Source organism: Notothenia coriiceps, unplaced genomic scaffold, assembly GCF_000735185.1.
Source record: "Notothenia coriiceps isolate Sejong01 unplaced genomic scaffold, NC01 NC01_scaffold00024668, whole genome shotgun sequence".
In the NCBI taxonomy this organism is placed as follows: domain Eukaryota; kingdom Metazoa; phylum Chordata; class Actinopteri; order Perciformes; family Nototheniidae; genus Notothenia; species Notothenia coriiceps.
The window spans coordinates 3,815,559-3,831,546 of record NW_011357369.1 but is presented as its reverse complement, the minus strand read 5'-3'; the positions used below and the strand labels follow the sequence as shown (position 1 = coordinate 3,831,546).

At 40.6% G+C, this 15,988-nt stretch overlaps 1 protein-coding gene across 1 annotated transcript; it reads right to left on the bottom strand.

Moving 5' to 3' along the window:
• Positions 1-2,110: 2,110 nt before the first annotated feature.
• Positions 2,111-6,286, bottom strand: LOC104955693 (RDS/peripherin-like protein xRDS35). Its single transcript, XM_010783080.1, has 5 exons — positions 6,137-6,286; positions 4,785-5,027; positions 4,095-4,282; positions 3,352-3,598; positions 2,111-2,362 (listed from the first exon to the last, which is right to left on the bottom strand). Exons 1-5 carry the CDS (start codon positions 6,284-6,286, stop codon positions 2,111-2,113), a joined length of 1,080 nt encoding a protein of 359 aa, XP_010781382.1.
• Between the last annotated feature and the right edge of the window lie 9,702 nt (positions 6,287-15,988).

Here is a 15,988-nt window from a genome sequence, read left to right as displayed (position 1 = left end):
TTCTATACGCGATAAATGATAAATGACGTACCCATTGCGCCAACGCACTTTCCATGAATTCCTCTATTATCTCCATAATGTTTGAGTCCATTGTTGTGTTTCGAGAGCCGTGAAGTACTACAGAGGATAGCTAATTAAAAAACTATCACAATGAGTATAAAATTGATGAGAGAGAAATACAATCCATCTTGCGTCAAGTGAAGTAGTTTGACATTTCTGCGGCCCTTCCCCTCCCTCGCTTCTCTTCCTCTCTGACTGTGTGACAGTTTCATTGCAAAACCACACCGGAATTTTCAAAACGCACATGTTGCTTTTTTTTTGACGACATCCTTACACGCCCTCCACACACCGATCTATATTTAAATACACAATATGACTAAAGCATACAACAACTACTAACCTGCATTGTGTGCAGATAGATATTTTTTTATTTGGACGCTGTGGAGAGTTGGGCCTATGTCCTGTTGTGCGATTGAAACACCATGACAACAAGCCTTATTATTTATCCAAGAGATAAAACTTGAATGAATGTCATTTCTATGTACACACGGCTTAACTGTTTCTCCTCAATAATTCCGTGGTTTTCAGGTGAAAATGACTTAGGCTTCGAATTACCTTTAAGTTGTCAGAGCTGTAGTGTACTAGTTGCCATGGTCATGTCTACACAAATACAGATTTCAGCATTGTGCAATAGCGAGCTCTGGTGGTCTGAAATAAAAGTTCCTAATTTTTTTAAATGGTGCATTACATCATTATTTCCATAACAATATCTCTGGGGGGAAGTGTAACCAAGCAGCCCTACTTTTATTTAGGTGCTGCACATCCTGTACAGCGAACACTATTTTAGGAAATTATGTCTTTTTCTGCAGCAAAGTATATGTCATTTTGCAAAGAGTTATTTTAGCTGTGTTGTGATATCTAACCAGGTAGTTTATAGATGTATATCATGTTTGTGGTATGTGTACACAATAGAAGTTATCTTTTACTTAATTACTGGGAATCTTACATTAGTATGAACTGACTTTGAAAACATGTTTGTGTATTCACTGAATTATTGATTTCTATTTTCCATTTGCAAATGTACTATGCTTTTGATAATCTTAAAAAAAACAGTAGCTAACCTTGTATCTCTCATTTTGCTTCTGGGATATTTATAATATCATAATTAAAGTAATATTTCTGAAAGACATGACCAAGCCTGAAGCCACACTTTCATCCTCACTTCTTAATCTGCTAGTTATGAATAAAACATTCAGAGACCTTACTCTGTGATATGATTTTATTTAAGAAGAATGAGCAAACATTGGATGGCAATGGCAGACCACAATGATTCCTAATTTGCTAATAAAAAGCATTTAAAAACTGTTTTACTTCATAAAATGTCTTCCAACATGTTGTATCAGTGTGTCGTTCCTGTCCCTGTATGACAGTGTGTTCATGTGTGCTGCTGTGTGTGCAAATATCGCTTGTGCAGCAGTTCTTGGATTAACCACACCGGGATTATCAGATTGATGAGCTGCCAGAATAGACAAGATGACAGCTTATAGTACACCACACTCACTAACGCATATACACACAAACACACTTACACACACTTAATCCGACTCTCCTTGCTGAACTCAGATAACCCATACTCAGGGGAATTCACTTTCGGAAGCCGACACAAAGCAGTTAAAAACTTCTACCTTTAATAAATAATTAATGTGCCATTTTAACAGGTTCCTAAGACTTTCATTGCAGTTAAGTAGTTAGCAGTCGAAACTTGTTAGATATATCTGTGAACTCTACATCCACTTAAACTGATTGCATCCTCTTCTAGGTACAACTTAAAGAACTATACATCTCCTGAACAGATTATTCATTGGCTACACATTCATGAGTCCTGCAGAGGAGATGTTCGTTTCTGTGCAGCGCCTGATAACACTCTTTTTGTTGTCTTTTTTTGGCCTTGTTTGAGAGAGTTGCTACTGCTGCAATGGTGGTGTGTAAATCAAGCCTAACGTGTCAAAACCCCACACGTGTTGTAACCACTATCTTCCAACTCACACATCCAAGAAACCTCAAACACATCCCTTCCTCCTCAGTTCATATTTAAAAACAAAAATCCCCTCTAACTGGCAGGAGTTGGGGACGCTTCCTTCTCCGCTTTCTCTAAGTCTGCATCCTCAGATGACCCTTCGGTGGCGATGGGGTCATCCAGCCAAAACTGTAGCATGATGAGAGCTTTGACTTTGAGGTCCTCCATGGTTTCCTTAACACCTTTCTCCAGGAGGAAACCATCACTCTCGCCCTCTGGGTCCTCCAGAGCCATGATTCCTTCCACCGAAGTCTGCAGGTACCGCATGCCCAGAATCACTGACATCTGGAGAGAAAGAAACAATCAAAAAAAAAGTAATTTGCCCCCTAATGAAATGGTCAAATGGTTTTATAGTATCACATAAACTGAGGTCCTTAGAACCAACATGGTCATTTCAATTTCTGTTTGGCTGCATGATTGCCAGCATGAAGATGATATAGTGTAAACTTGAATCTGTATTAAACAATATTCAAACTTGTTTTGAATAATGAATTAGTCTGACCTATTTGGCAGGGAAAAATGGGGTCTTTTAAATTGTTCTCATTTCAAATGTATATTATATTACAGGACTGATAATCCATTAACGTTTTAAGGTTAAATGTTAATGCTAAATCAAGAGTACTCTATCTTGTAAAAAGTGAAACATATGGTCTAACAAGCCTTCCCTACTCACGCTCATACAATACCTTAAACAAAGTTGGTTCACATTCCCAAAGCTTTGACAGTAAACACTTCTGTGGACTAACTAAAGCAAAAAATAAATATGATGTCCTGTACAACATACTAAGTGTTAGGACATTCTTCTTCTTCCCTCTTTGTTTGATCTCAGGGCCACATGTTTCAAATAAGTTTTAGTTTTGTTCTTGGAAATCATTATCAGACATTATCTACAGCTCAGGTTGAGGCCTCATTAGCGAGGTTGTGTGTAATGATGCAAACCATGTTGTCCTGTTCCAGCCCGAGGCCCTGTTTGTTATTTTCAAATCTGGGGCAGCAGCAGGAGTGCAAACGCAGTGATTGTATGAGCCATGTGAGCATGTAGAGACATGGAGTGCATCTGTCTGCATCAGCGTGACGCCTGTGTGTGTGTGTGTGTGTGTGTGTGTGTGTGTGTGTGTGTGTGTGTGTGTGTGTGTGTGTGTCTGTCTGTCTGTCTGTGTGTCTGTGTGTGTGTGTGTGTGAGCAAACAGTCGCCTCACAGTCCTGTGTCTTGAATACAATGTTCTGTCTCAATTCTTTGAAGAATAAATGAAGTGCATCATCATGTTTCCCACCTGTATCAGGATGACTGACAGCACACCTGGACCGGTTGAGTTCATCAGCTCCATGTAGTAGTCGGTCAGAGCCTGCCTGCAGCCACGGCTGTACAGGTTGAGTTCTTCGGATTGGTACTCGTAGTTGAAGTGGGCATTGTTGTCCGTCAGGGTGTAGCGCAGGCAGGGGCGAGGGGAGGAGGGGTTACAGCAGCTGAACGGAACGCCATCCAACAGGTAACGGCCGTCCACGTTGCTCCGGATACGACTGAAGACAGAGGAGGGAGGCACAGTGAGGAAACAGATTAGAAAACAACATAAATACGAGAAGACGAGTACATGAAGAAAGATAGTTAAAGGCCTGACTTTCAGCTCAATGCACACTTCACATTAGGGAGGAATGAGCAGTGCAGGTGTCATCAAGCCATAACCTTTCTGTTGACTCGTTCCTTTTCACTTACTTCATCTTTGACCAACCTTTCTCCGCTTGCTTCATGGCAAACCTTTTCATCCATTTATGTCATTCTCTTCAAAAGTAAAGGTCAGCTCTATTTTTAATGCACTCTACCTGCACACCATTTTGTTTGTCCCCCATCCCCTCTGTAACAGAATGTTTGACCTTTTGGATGTGAAGTCTACTAATCCTTCATTCATCTAAATGTATTGTTTCTTTCATGATTATCACTCATCCTTCAAGTTTGTTTTTCTTTCAACCTCTTGCCTCCCTGCATCTCATAACTTTCTGCTCCCTGTGATCCACTCACTCCTTGACGTCCTTGGAGGTGAAGTTCAGGTATCTGCTGCTGACCCACTGAACTTCAAACCAGTCCTTGAAGTTGTTGTTTCCACAACAGCGAAACTCCATCTGCAGACGATCAATGGTTTCTTTCTGGTAACAACGGCCCGGCACGTCTGTGTCCTTGTAGAAGCGAATGCCATTCCTCAGGCCCACCTGACAGTGGATAGATTGTATAGAGAAAAAAGAAGGAGCTTGTGTCACGCCACTGTATTTCAGACATGCTGTTTTCTTTTCTATACACTTATGATATGTTCAGTCAAATGTGAAACCTACTACTACTACTACTATTTAAATAATTAATTGACAACCTCCAAAGATTTTAAACCTCATTTTGAGTTGATGGATCAATGCAAGAGTGATCGCTTTTGCATTCACCGTTATACAATATGGTTAATGTTTTCTCAAATATTGATACATTTGGTTTGTAAGATTTTGTTTCCTTTTCTTTAATTATCTACATCCATCTTTTAAATCGTTATCTGCCTTTATTGCTCTCTTTGCATGAATGTGAGAAAACCTTTTTTCTGCAGCTGAAACTCTTTAATCTGTATCTTTCAGCCACAGCAGCTGAGGTTGAAACCAGTTTTGAGACTTTCTAACAAGTGCATACTGACACCCACTCTCCCCATTGACCTGTCCCCCTCCAGTGACCCACCTTCAGGGACTCCTCCAGGCGTCCCTGCAGGGCGAAGCTGAGCGCCACGACAGAGATCAGCAGACAACAGAGCACTGCAGCTACAGCAAACCAACCCAGCAGGAGAACTTTCCAACGAGGGAAGCGGGTTGCATCTAATGAGTCTTGACACACACAACCGGCAACCCAGTTGGTGCCGATGGAGGCCAGGCCCACTATAATGAGGATGTTGGGCACCACGTGGATCTCTGTGTTGTCCATCACCTCAAGAAAGAAGAAAACAGTTGGAGATAATTACATACAAGAGCAGCAGCCAACTGCAGGTCACTTCATTTCCTCCACACACTTTAGCAGATAATAATCCTGCTTTCAATTAGCCTTATCTATTCTGAAAAGATGACCTTGGCACCCAAGAGATTCAATTAGGTGCTGATATACTGGATCGAAGGCTACTATGGCAATATGATGACACATTTTGATTAATTACCCTGGCTACAGCAAAAGTCAAATATAGACGGAGTTTATCATTGGCTGAGCTTTTTGGGGCCTGTCAGCGATAAAGCACCTTTGCCCCATTGTTGTTTTTAAATTACCATTAAATTACTCAGGCCAATACTGACACTATTCAACACAATCAGTATGTAACATCTATCCAGCAATATGTGAGTTACAGATGAAAACTATGTGATTTTGCATGCAGAATACTCTACACACAATCTGTCTAAACGTTATATTAGTCTTACATATATAAAAAGGGTTAAGCTCTTGTGAATCATTCTGTAAGATTCTTTCTGACATTATTGCTCTCATCTAAGCCATGTCGACAATAACTCAATAACATTTGCTACACAACTAACTGGTTGTGTGTTCATTGCCTGCGGGTTTCCTTTGCAACCTACAGGATGTCAATGCAGGCAACCTATCCAAATCAATTTGGTCAATCTAGCCCGATGACTAACATGTCGAAGACATGACCTTCACCTACGGGTCCGTTAACAGTTAACTAACTTCAATACACATCGAGCGCCATTGACTTTGGGAACAAATCATTTTCATAAGAGCTTTTTAACACCCAACGTGCTCACAACTTAACATGCATGAGTGTGCATGAGTGTCACTGTTTGAATGTTTACACAAGTAGTGTGTGTGCTGCGTGTTTGTATTGTGGATTAAACTCTAGAGCTAAGTTTAAATAAAAGTCACTGATAAGCGGCAGCACAGCAGACTCAGTAAACAACAAAAAGGTCTGAAAATATAAACATATGTTTGTATAACTTTGAATAAATTCATGCTATAGTTTTTAAACGTGGCTTTCTTGTTTTTAAGTTGACATTGGATTATTTGTGTGGATATGAGTATATTGCCCTCTCTACCTCGTCTCTGCGTAGAAGCTCCATCTTAAGATAAACACCCAGACAAAAGATGATGGCCCCCCATATCACCGCCGTCCAGGACAGCAGCCACAGACCCTGGGCCAGATGCACCCGCCGCTGCTGGGTGAACTTTATCTTCAACAGCAACATAGCTCACTACCATGCAATAATCAACACAAAGACAGGAGAGAAAAGTAGGGAGTTCCTGCAATGATGGTCAAAAGATGAGTATCATACAGAAGAGAACAGCTGCATGAAGAGTCAAATCAAACAGCGGAGGTAGTTTTCTATGTTGAAGAAACACAGCGGTCAATGCAGGTCTGTCTTCATTATTTGGTGAGTTATTATAAGGTTGAGCTCATCTTAGTTATTCCTGGATTAGCAGGTAAATCCCTAAAATGGTAAAGGGCACAATCAACCTTGGAAGATAATCCAAAAGTTTTTCTTCGGATGCTGAAATTGTCCCAAAAGATGATATAATCAAAATCAGGTCAACTAAAAACTAAAAAGAAAAGGGATATAATTGTCAAATAATGAAGGATAGAATGAGTTATTCCTTTTTCCAGAGATGAAAAATGTTCCTGCGTAGCTTTCACATTGCTGAGTTTCCCCTTCAAGCTGATTTCTTCTTCTTGACTTGATGTTGCTTTTGATGGCGCCCCTCAAGGACCCCCTAAACCGCTGTTCCCATGACTGGAGGACACAGAAACTGGCCAAAGTTGAGAGTTTGGAGCCATAATCCCCCTAACGGAGTCTCTTGAATCCTATTAAAGTCCAGGGGCCAATAGGAAAACAGGTCAGTGTCTGATCAGCAAACTTGTCCTGATAGACACAAAGTATGGGACTGTTGTTACCTGAATCCCTTCCGCACAAGCTGGACTCTATGGATGCCTCAGGGACAGAATGGATATTATAGCTGAGGCTAAATGGAGGAAATATAATTAAATCTGGGAGTGTGGGAAAATGAGAATCAAATCTAATTCACTGTGAGCATTACTGAATGTTTTGTATTGTGTAATGAGGTAAATGTATGCAGTAAGAACAGAGACGGATTAATTCAAACGGGCCCAAAAGTCCCAGGTTTGACATCAAACACTGGAAAATGTTCAGTGTGGGAAGAAGTACTCAGATAATTTACCTAAAGGGATAGTGCACCATCAAATCATGAACACATATCTTTCCTCCTGTAGTGTTATTTATCAATCTAGATGTTTTGGTGTGAATTACAGTGTTGGAGTTATTGGTCAGAGATGTCTGCCTTCCCTCTGATATGAACAAACAAGATGTTACTTGGTTTGTGGTACTCAGAGGGCAAACATATACATTTTAATCCACAGACTGTGTTGTGAGCAGTATCATGTATTCTCCTATTAACACCCAACTGAATATAACTTGATGACTAAATTACGAGAAAGCTCACATATACGTGATATAAATATATGATTCACGACCTTGAGAGAGAGAGATTTATTGACAAAAAATAACTGAATATTGATATGCTGTCAGGGATTTTGTGGAGGATGTTAGCAGAGGCTCGCTCATGTAAAGTTTAAGTAAGACCATTTGGAGGAAACCTGCATGTGATTAGATGCATGTGAGTGCAATAAAGAGGGAGGATGGTGGAGCTGGATCAATAGGATTAAGCTGTTATTAAAAAGTATTTATGACAGCCTGAGTCACAGCTAGTCAGGATGAAGCGAGTTTGGTATTCCCAACTATAACAACCAAACATGGAAACTATAGTATATTAACTATGAAATATTACTCCTATGATATATGACAAGAACAAGAGAACAATAAATGATGAAGAAAAAACAGACGTCTGTAGTCTGACTTAATGTATTAATTTAAGATGAGGCATTTTTATTGGTAGAACAGCCATAAGGATACATAGAAATAATACAGTGGTGTAGACTATATCTATAACTGTATAATACATAGGGTTACATTTACACTGATGAGGGATAGGGCCTCTATAAATTAACATAACACCAACGTGTTGCTGCTGCACTTTTTCACTTTTGTTCTGCCCACTAGATCAGCTTTAAACATCTAACCCATATGAATGCACTAATTAAGGGCTTATACATTTATGTATCATATATTCAAATTCAAAAAAATATTTAGACATTTTATAATAATTTAAATTGTCACATAAATCAGTAAATAATGTTATACAATTATCTTCATATCAGCTCACATGCATTTTTGTATCTGACCTCTACATGCGTTACTTATCACTGCCTACAAAAGTCATTTCTTAACACATATCCAGTATATCTCCCTGGTTGAACAATTATTGCTTAAAATACAAATTACACTTTTTTATAATGGTACAACAGGCTTTTTTAAAGAATGACTATAGACTATGTACATTTTTGATACTCAACAGGGACACTGAAGACAACATTTGATTGGCATCTTCTTTGTTCAATTAAGGGAAATTAGAGGACAAGAGAATATGGGAGTACACAGTAAATGCATTTTCCCAAAAAAAAAAAATGGAAGTATATTCATAAAGCATACTTTGAAAAAGTTTCTCATTAGTGTATTTATCTACTCTATAGGCCTACTGCACGTTCACATATTTTAACTACATTTTAGCATTTAAAGTAGTCAGTTGTTTTTCACTGTGAACTACACGTTTTTTTCTTCTTAATATAGACTATTTTTTGCATCCAATAATGTTGTACTTCAAATGTTGGCAACTCTTATGCTTCAGCATCGTGCTAAGACTTTCCTTATTATTCCTCTGGTTTATAAAACCCATCAAAGTATAGGCCTACCTAAAACGTACATTATGTACAACCCAAAAATAACAGATTTCTGGTATTTTGGGGTCTTGATAAATGACATCTAATAATAATGACTTACATATTTCAATGCAATAACACAATCATATACATTGGTCCTGCCCTGTTGTTGGAAGGCATTTTCATTCTGCCACTTTGCCTCTTTGTTCCCCTCCTCCCGCCTCCTTATGGGGCTGCAGCTGCTGCAGGAATTCATCCAGGATCTGCTGGGCTGACACGGCGGTCACATCCACAACGTCCTGCTCCAAACGCGTTACCTTTACCCCTGCCTTCGCAGCCCAGCTGTCCCCACCCACATGGGCCGGCTGGAGGTTGGGAGGGGTGTCAGTGTGGTTGGTGCCCAAAGCAAGCTGCTGTTGGCTATGGGGATATTGAGGCTGTGGCCTGGCAGCATAACTGGCAGCCATTTTTTTATAGATAGCAGTGCTGATGTCAGCTACAGAGAAAGGTGGGCTGTGCCTGGACTCGTGCTGAGCAGAAACACTGCTTTCAGTTCCTGTTGTTGCCCCCCCCTGTTTAAAAGGTATGAAGGCTGTGAACCTCTTCGGAGCTGCCTCTGATTTCGTCAACCAATCATTGACTGCTTCCTCCACTTTAGGCGTGTGTGATTGGCACCCTGCCTGCAGGGAGGCGACAGGTTGGCTGATCGGAGCAGAAGTGGCCAGGAGCTTCTGTATGGCATCGGCTGAACCAAAGTGCTTCTCCAATAAATCCTTTATCAAGCACGGCACCTGAGAAACACAAACACAACTCTGTCAGAACTGAGTCAATGCAAAAAACTAAGTATAACACTAACACTTTGTAAATATGTGAGAGTTTTCTATAAAGGTTTCCTAATCTCTACCTCATTGGTTTTCAAACGAGTGTTTCCCCAATGGAGACATTCAGATGTGTTACTTACATGAGTAGATTTTCTTGCACACATTAGACTAGTGTTTATGAATGTAAGGCCCTCTCTAGACTTCCCCTTCCCTGATTGTGTTTTTTAGCAACACATGCATGTTAACCATGTGTAATGTAATGTACGCGCTTAACTAATATAATAACATTTTGAGGTACTTGTTGTACATACATTTTCAGTCTAGAATTTCTATTCCATCAATGAAGAGGATCATGAGCAAAACTGTGATCAGGACATCCCAACTTTTTACTGAACTCTTTCAATTTTCAGTTAATTCTCTGCAGGTCAGACCAGCATAGAATAGAGTCTCTATTTCCAGCACCCCATGACCCTATGGGCCCCTAGGTCTGTGCCTTGAAGGCATAGAAGTTCTCAGATTTTTCATAAAATCATATAATACTGAAGTGTTAAAAAAATATATGTCACAAGTAAAAGTCCGGCTTTACTATCTTATTTGTATTATTACTATTTTTTGCATGGGCTGATCATGCCAATTTATGCATGTAGTAAAAAGTTGTGGTGTTAACATGTGTCCAGTAGGCGGCACTGTGCTCACATTTATGTTCTCCAGGCCTGCGATGGTCCTGTGGGCATCCTCTAACTCTGAGCTAAGCTGTGACACTCGGGTCTGCAGGTACTTCCTCTCACTGGTCAGGCTCTCCGACTGCACACACACCAGGGCATTGAGTCAGGTTTACACGAAAGTATCTCTTCATTGTCAGTGCAGTGAAATAGGTACAAGATCAGATACGCTTTTATCGTTTTCCCCCAATCTTATTTTCATGCAAGTGTTCTCACCGCTATATGCAGGTGTTCCCCCAGCAGGTTGTTGGCCTGCTTGGTCCCAGTGTGGGTATCTAAAAGGCTGCAAGACCAATAGAAAGAAAAAGAAAGACAACCATTAAAAATACCTATTTTCAGTATTATTAATACACTCACCATTTTGTCACCAGGTCATTTCAAGTCTTTTACTAGTATGTCACACCTTCAGCTGTAGCAAAATGTGGCCGCAGATTACATTTGGATATCACTTTCTCATTTTACATTAACTTGCTTTCCATCCCTGACTCGGCCTACGTTGTGGACCGACTCCTTCAACATTTGCCAGTCTCTGTTCTGTTTTACTGTGTAGAGCAAGTCAGTCATACACTTGTTGTTTTTTAACATATGTAAACTGACTTGACTCTTATTTGAAGCTAGAGACAGTTGTTTTTCAGGCCAAGTGGCCACCACAGGTTCTTCTGCAAACAAGCAGCAGCTGACACCAAACTGGATCTCAGTGTGAGGGGACCATTCACTCCAGCTGCTCCGGTCTACTGAGGAATGTGTGGTGTGTGCATGTTGTGCCGCGGTGGCAGTTTGGTGAGATACAGGCTTGACAGGGTTCGGGTAGCAACAAGACTCTCACTGGTGAGTGCGAAGGGACATGACATATGCCCAGAGTCCCACTGTCTCTGTGGGCTGTGGAAAAGATGTCACTGCAGAACCACAACACTTGCTGATATGCACAGGGGAGAACGTATGTTCCATGGATCAATGAATCTAAAAAAAACTGTTATGTAAAGCCACAGGTTGGATTTATTGATTTTTGGTCGAAATGTTTGCACCATTTAACTCCCTTATAAAAGTTATACTGTCATGCAATGCAGCACAGTACATGTGAAATGTAATAGATCAACTCTTCAAAGTTTTTGTTTGTTATGCATTCTTTAATTTAAGACACATTGAAATTGTAACTGTAAGTTGATTACTTAAATATCAAATTGTATTTCATTATGTTTTAACTACTGTTTCATCTTTGTTCCTAATCGTAATTGTGGTTTGGCAACACATGACAAATGCTATGCCAAAAAAAGCCTCTTGAATTTAATTGAGATGTTGTATTTATTTGTGCATCGAAGTCATAGGGTATAAACAATGTAAATTCCATCATGCACGTTGATTTGTGTTCTGTTCATGATCCCAAACCTTTTATATTTCTCCTTGACGTGACCAAGCTCGTCTCTGGTCCTCTGCAGCTCTGCCTCCAGGCTCTCAATGCAAACCACAGTCTGCACCAAGTTCTGGTGAAGATCGGAATTCTCCTCTTGCAGCGCCCTGAACACAAATGAAGGAAAATGACTCTTGTAATTTGGTCTATTCATTATGCATGTTCATAAAGTATTACTTCATTTTGAACTAGCATAATTATCATATTTATAAAAAAGTCTTAGGCAAAATTCTATGTATACCTCATTTAAAAGGGAGTGGCCTCTCAAACAATCTACAATGATGCCTGTTTCAGAGGTTGTATGCCAGCTAGCACCATTTAGCTTTAAAGCTACTGAGACTTTTTATTCAGCACGTTAGCATGTTTTAAAGTAAAATTATTATTAATATCAATCCTAACAATTACAAAAACTCAAAGAAAACAATCTGTGTCGACTTTACAAACTACAAAATTATATGAGAGGAATAGACTAATAACATCAATGGACATTAACATTTTTGTTTTAAAATATGGGGGTAATAAATACTATTATTGGAACCAAAACAGTTTAAATGTTAAATGTCTTTTTTTATTTGGAGCGTTATTACAATGTCTAAACTCTCTTTAGTTTATCTATCATATATTCCTTTTTCTAACGACGTAGTGTTTTATAACTGCCCCTCCTCTTTCCCTTTAAAACAGGAGTGAAGGGAGAGAGGATGTTCATTAGTGTGATCAATAACCACTGACCCATCACAGGATCGACACAGAGAGAACAACATGAGACTGATAGAAAATGTTTAAAAAGTTGCACTCAAATATACAGTGAGTAGACAGGAAGTATAATAACACAAACTTACTGGAGATGGCCGGCATCACACAGTGTATCCTGGAAAAATAATGAAAGGTTGACAAAAAAGTAAATAATACTCAGTACAGGGGAGTTACTTTAAATACAGTGTAAACAGGAAGTGCAATGCCTAAGTATTTAGACAGTCTTGTTTGGCTAATTTAAATCAAAATTACATTTGCTTTGTCAAAACTGTAAAACTTGTGGCTCTTGATTGTAGATTAAAGAGTGAAATGGGCTATAAGTTATTCAGTGTTTCACCCAATATGAATTTGAACGCTCCCAACGCACCCTTGCTAAGCCAGAACTTCATATTCATAGTTTCATTTGAATTCCTGTTTGCTGGAGTAGAGCCAAAACAATGAAAAACATTTCACTTTCCAAATACAACATGCACTCATATTCAGGCATTAACTTTGGAAGAAAGCTATTTAGAGGGTATTGGGCAACAAATAACAAATGAGGTGATTCCCTAATTCTAAAGAGAAAATCAAGCAACCCTGGCAGTTTGGGAATATTTTCCAGGTTTAGTCTTAGGTGAGAAAAACATAGATGTATAGAGAACAATAAGTAGCAACTGTTTATTTTCTAAACACATTACAGGAGCTGGAGTCTGGCCTATGCAGGCCGTTTTTTAACAGCAGGACACACCCTGGATGGGAAACCAGTCCATTACTGAGGACGTGACAGAATAAACTATTGAGTTATCGCAGAAGTGTGCCAGGGAATGTACTCTCGTTGGAATCGATTAGCTCTTAGCCGTTCTCTATGTGTGTGGTTATTTATATGTACGTGTGAATTCACTGAACCATAACCTGATAAGACAAACTCAAATCCTATACAGGGACCACATGGAAAAAGGCAATGTTATCTAATGTTGTGTGTATGTGTGTGTGTGTGTGTGTGTGTGTGTGTGTGTGTGTGTGCGCGTGCGTGCGTGCGTGCGTGCGTGCGTGCGTGCGTGCGTGCGTGCGTGCGTGCGTGTGTGTGTTTGTCAGTACCAAAGACTGACAGCCTGAGCAGATTCTTACATAAGAGCAAAGTGAGACTCACTCTCATATTGTACATTGTGCTGGCAGCTAGTGTGAGGGAGATTTGTCTCATTGAAAGACAACATCATTGGTATTTATATATTGTACTTTACTGTATGGTGTTTTGATATTTGCCAAGTCTCTCTTCTAAAAGCGATTTTAGCTCTTAATGTGGCATCCTGGTAAAATAAGGGTAAACAGTTGATCCACAGAACATATAGTAGCTCAGGCCCAACATGGTAAACATTTACACTATTTAAATGAATGGTAACTCAGGTAGTTTCAAATGGAGTTTTCCCTAAAAGCACAGGACTAGTATCTGGTGCATTGCTGAAGAATGACTCAGCTTTCAGTGTGCAGTGTTTGACACGTCCCACACAGCCTGTGACTCAGCTACCGCCTGTGCAAGAGAGGAGCAACACTGCATTCATTACATTCATCCTGTTCTGTCTACTGTTTACTGCCTCATTGCAGTAAAAGGCTTTCAGAAGCTTGTTCATAGACACCTTTCGAATGTTAACTTAAATTATTCATCTTTCTATTTAAGGAGTCTGACTCAAATGTCACTTATAATGATGTATCTCCACTGTGCTCCTCAAAATTGTCAAATGGAAGCAGATACAGAGTCTTAATCAAACTTCTCTATATAAACATGTATACATGTGAACAATGTTTCCAATTATAATGTTACTTAACAGGTTTTTATTCATCAAACCTGCCCTTTAAAAGTGGTGAATGTCAGTAGATAGGCGTATAGAATGAAACTGTATAAAAAATATAATAAACACATAGTCTATGCATATAGAAATGTTTAACTATCTAAATTGTTTAAATAAAGCCTGAAAACAAAACAAAATGTCACTAGCCTTAATGGCCCACAATCTTTCAATTTCGTGTTTATAATTACAAACACAAGAAATGTATATCAACTTAATGAACCATGATGTTATGAACCAAAACATTCAAGTTTCTTGACTTTCTAAACTGATTCCAAGTATGTGCGCTGTCAAAAAGTTATCTTGCGTTGTAGTTTTGTACCCTATCAAAATAGCAAAAATGTGACGGAAATAAACTCACCCTGCGTGGAAGTGGTGGCCCCACATGCTGCTGTGGCTGGTGTCGTCCACTCAGTTCTGAGCTGTGGCTGGTAGCGGTGGAGGCCGTGTCTCTGCCCCTGGGAGAATCAGATTTTGAGGATGAAGACTCAGATCCATGAACTGGCCCCACACCCTGGCTGACGAGCCCTCTGTGCCCAAGGCCGGGATGAGGCTGATGCTGGGGGTACTGTTGGGTAGACTGACCGTCGGAGGTGGTGGGCTGTTGTTTGCGATGCTGGCGATGTTTGGGCTGGATGGATTCAGGGCTGGTGCTGGTGCCATCCGTGAGCTGAGGCCCACATCGACCATATCTGTCCCCTGACACAGAGCCCCCAGTGGGCGAGGGCCTCCTCTCTTTACGGCTGCTCTCGTGGTGAGAGTTTTGGCTTGGAGACCGGGGGTAAGGATGAGGCAGTGGGCTGCCATGGTGGCCCCTATCCCCATATGAGATCAGTTTTTCAGGATTGGAGCTATCCGAATGTTTCCGAGAGCTGCTGCGAGGGGCCTTCTCCGGCCTGTTGTTGTGCTGTTTCTGCTCCCTCACCTCCCCTAAACTCCCCCTGTGCTTCTTGGGTGGGAGCTGTGGCTTGACTGGTCCAGGTGATTGCGGTGGTGGGGCAGGCGTCTTCACGGTAGCTTTATCCTTGTTCACACCCAGGATATTGAGAGCCGACGGGCTTATGACCTGTTTTGTAATCTCATCTAGAAAAGCTGAGAATTGCAACTTTCCCTGCACAAAAGTTGACCTTGTCTGCACCACTTTCCTTTTCCCTTTCTGCCCAATGGGTTGTTTCGTAACTCTTGGTGACAGCACCTCCATCGACTTGGCCTTGCGGATGTCAGTATGGGGCTCCTTGTTTTTGAGGATGCCTTTGCTTGGTAGCTGACTGGAGGACACAGCTCTCTTAGGTCCCCTGGAGACCCCGAGCAGAAATTCCTCCTCGTTGACAGCCAGGCTTCGGTTCAAACTAACGGCCTTATGCAGAGGTCCATAGTTATTATGTGGTACCCTGGATTGTTCTCCTTCAAGATCACTTTCATTACCCTGCAGGAGGCCTTCTTCACTTCTGCTGTGGCCCCGATCAAGACAAGGAAAACCACGCGTGACCCTCTTATGTGCACTCCCATGTGTCTCACTACAAACACTGCCGTTATTTCTGTGTTTGATGGTGGCAAAGACAATGGGCTCAC

Bases quoted from the DNA above. Each gene is read 5' to 3' on its own strand.
- LOC104955693 (XM_010783080.1), bottom strand. From the start codon at position 6,286: ATGTTGCTGTTGAAGATAAAGTTCACCCAGCAGCGGCGGGTGCATCTG. The intron at 4,283-4,784 runs GTGGGTCACTGG...ATCCACTGTCAG, and splicing joins GCCTGGAGGAGTCCCTGAAG to GTGGGCCTGAGGAATGGCAT. The intron at 3,599-4,094 runs GTGAGTGGATCA...CTCTGTCTTCAG, and splicing joins ACCTCCAAGGACGTCAAGGA to TCGTATCCGGAGCAACGTGG.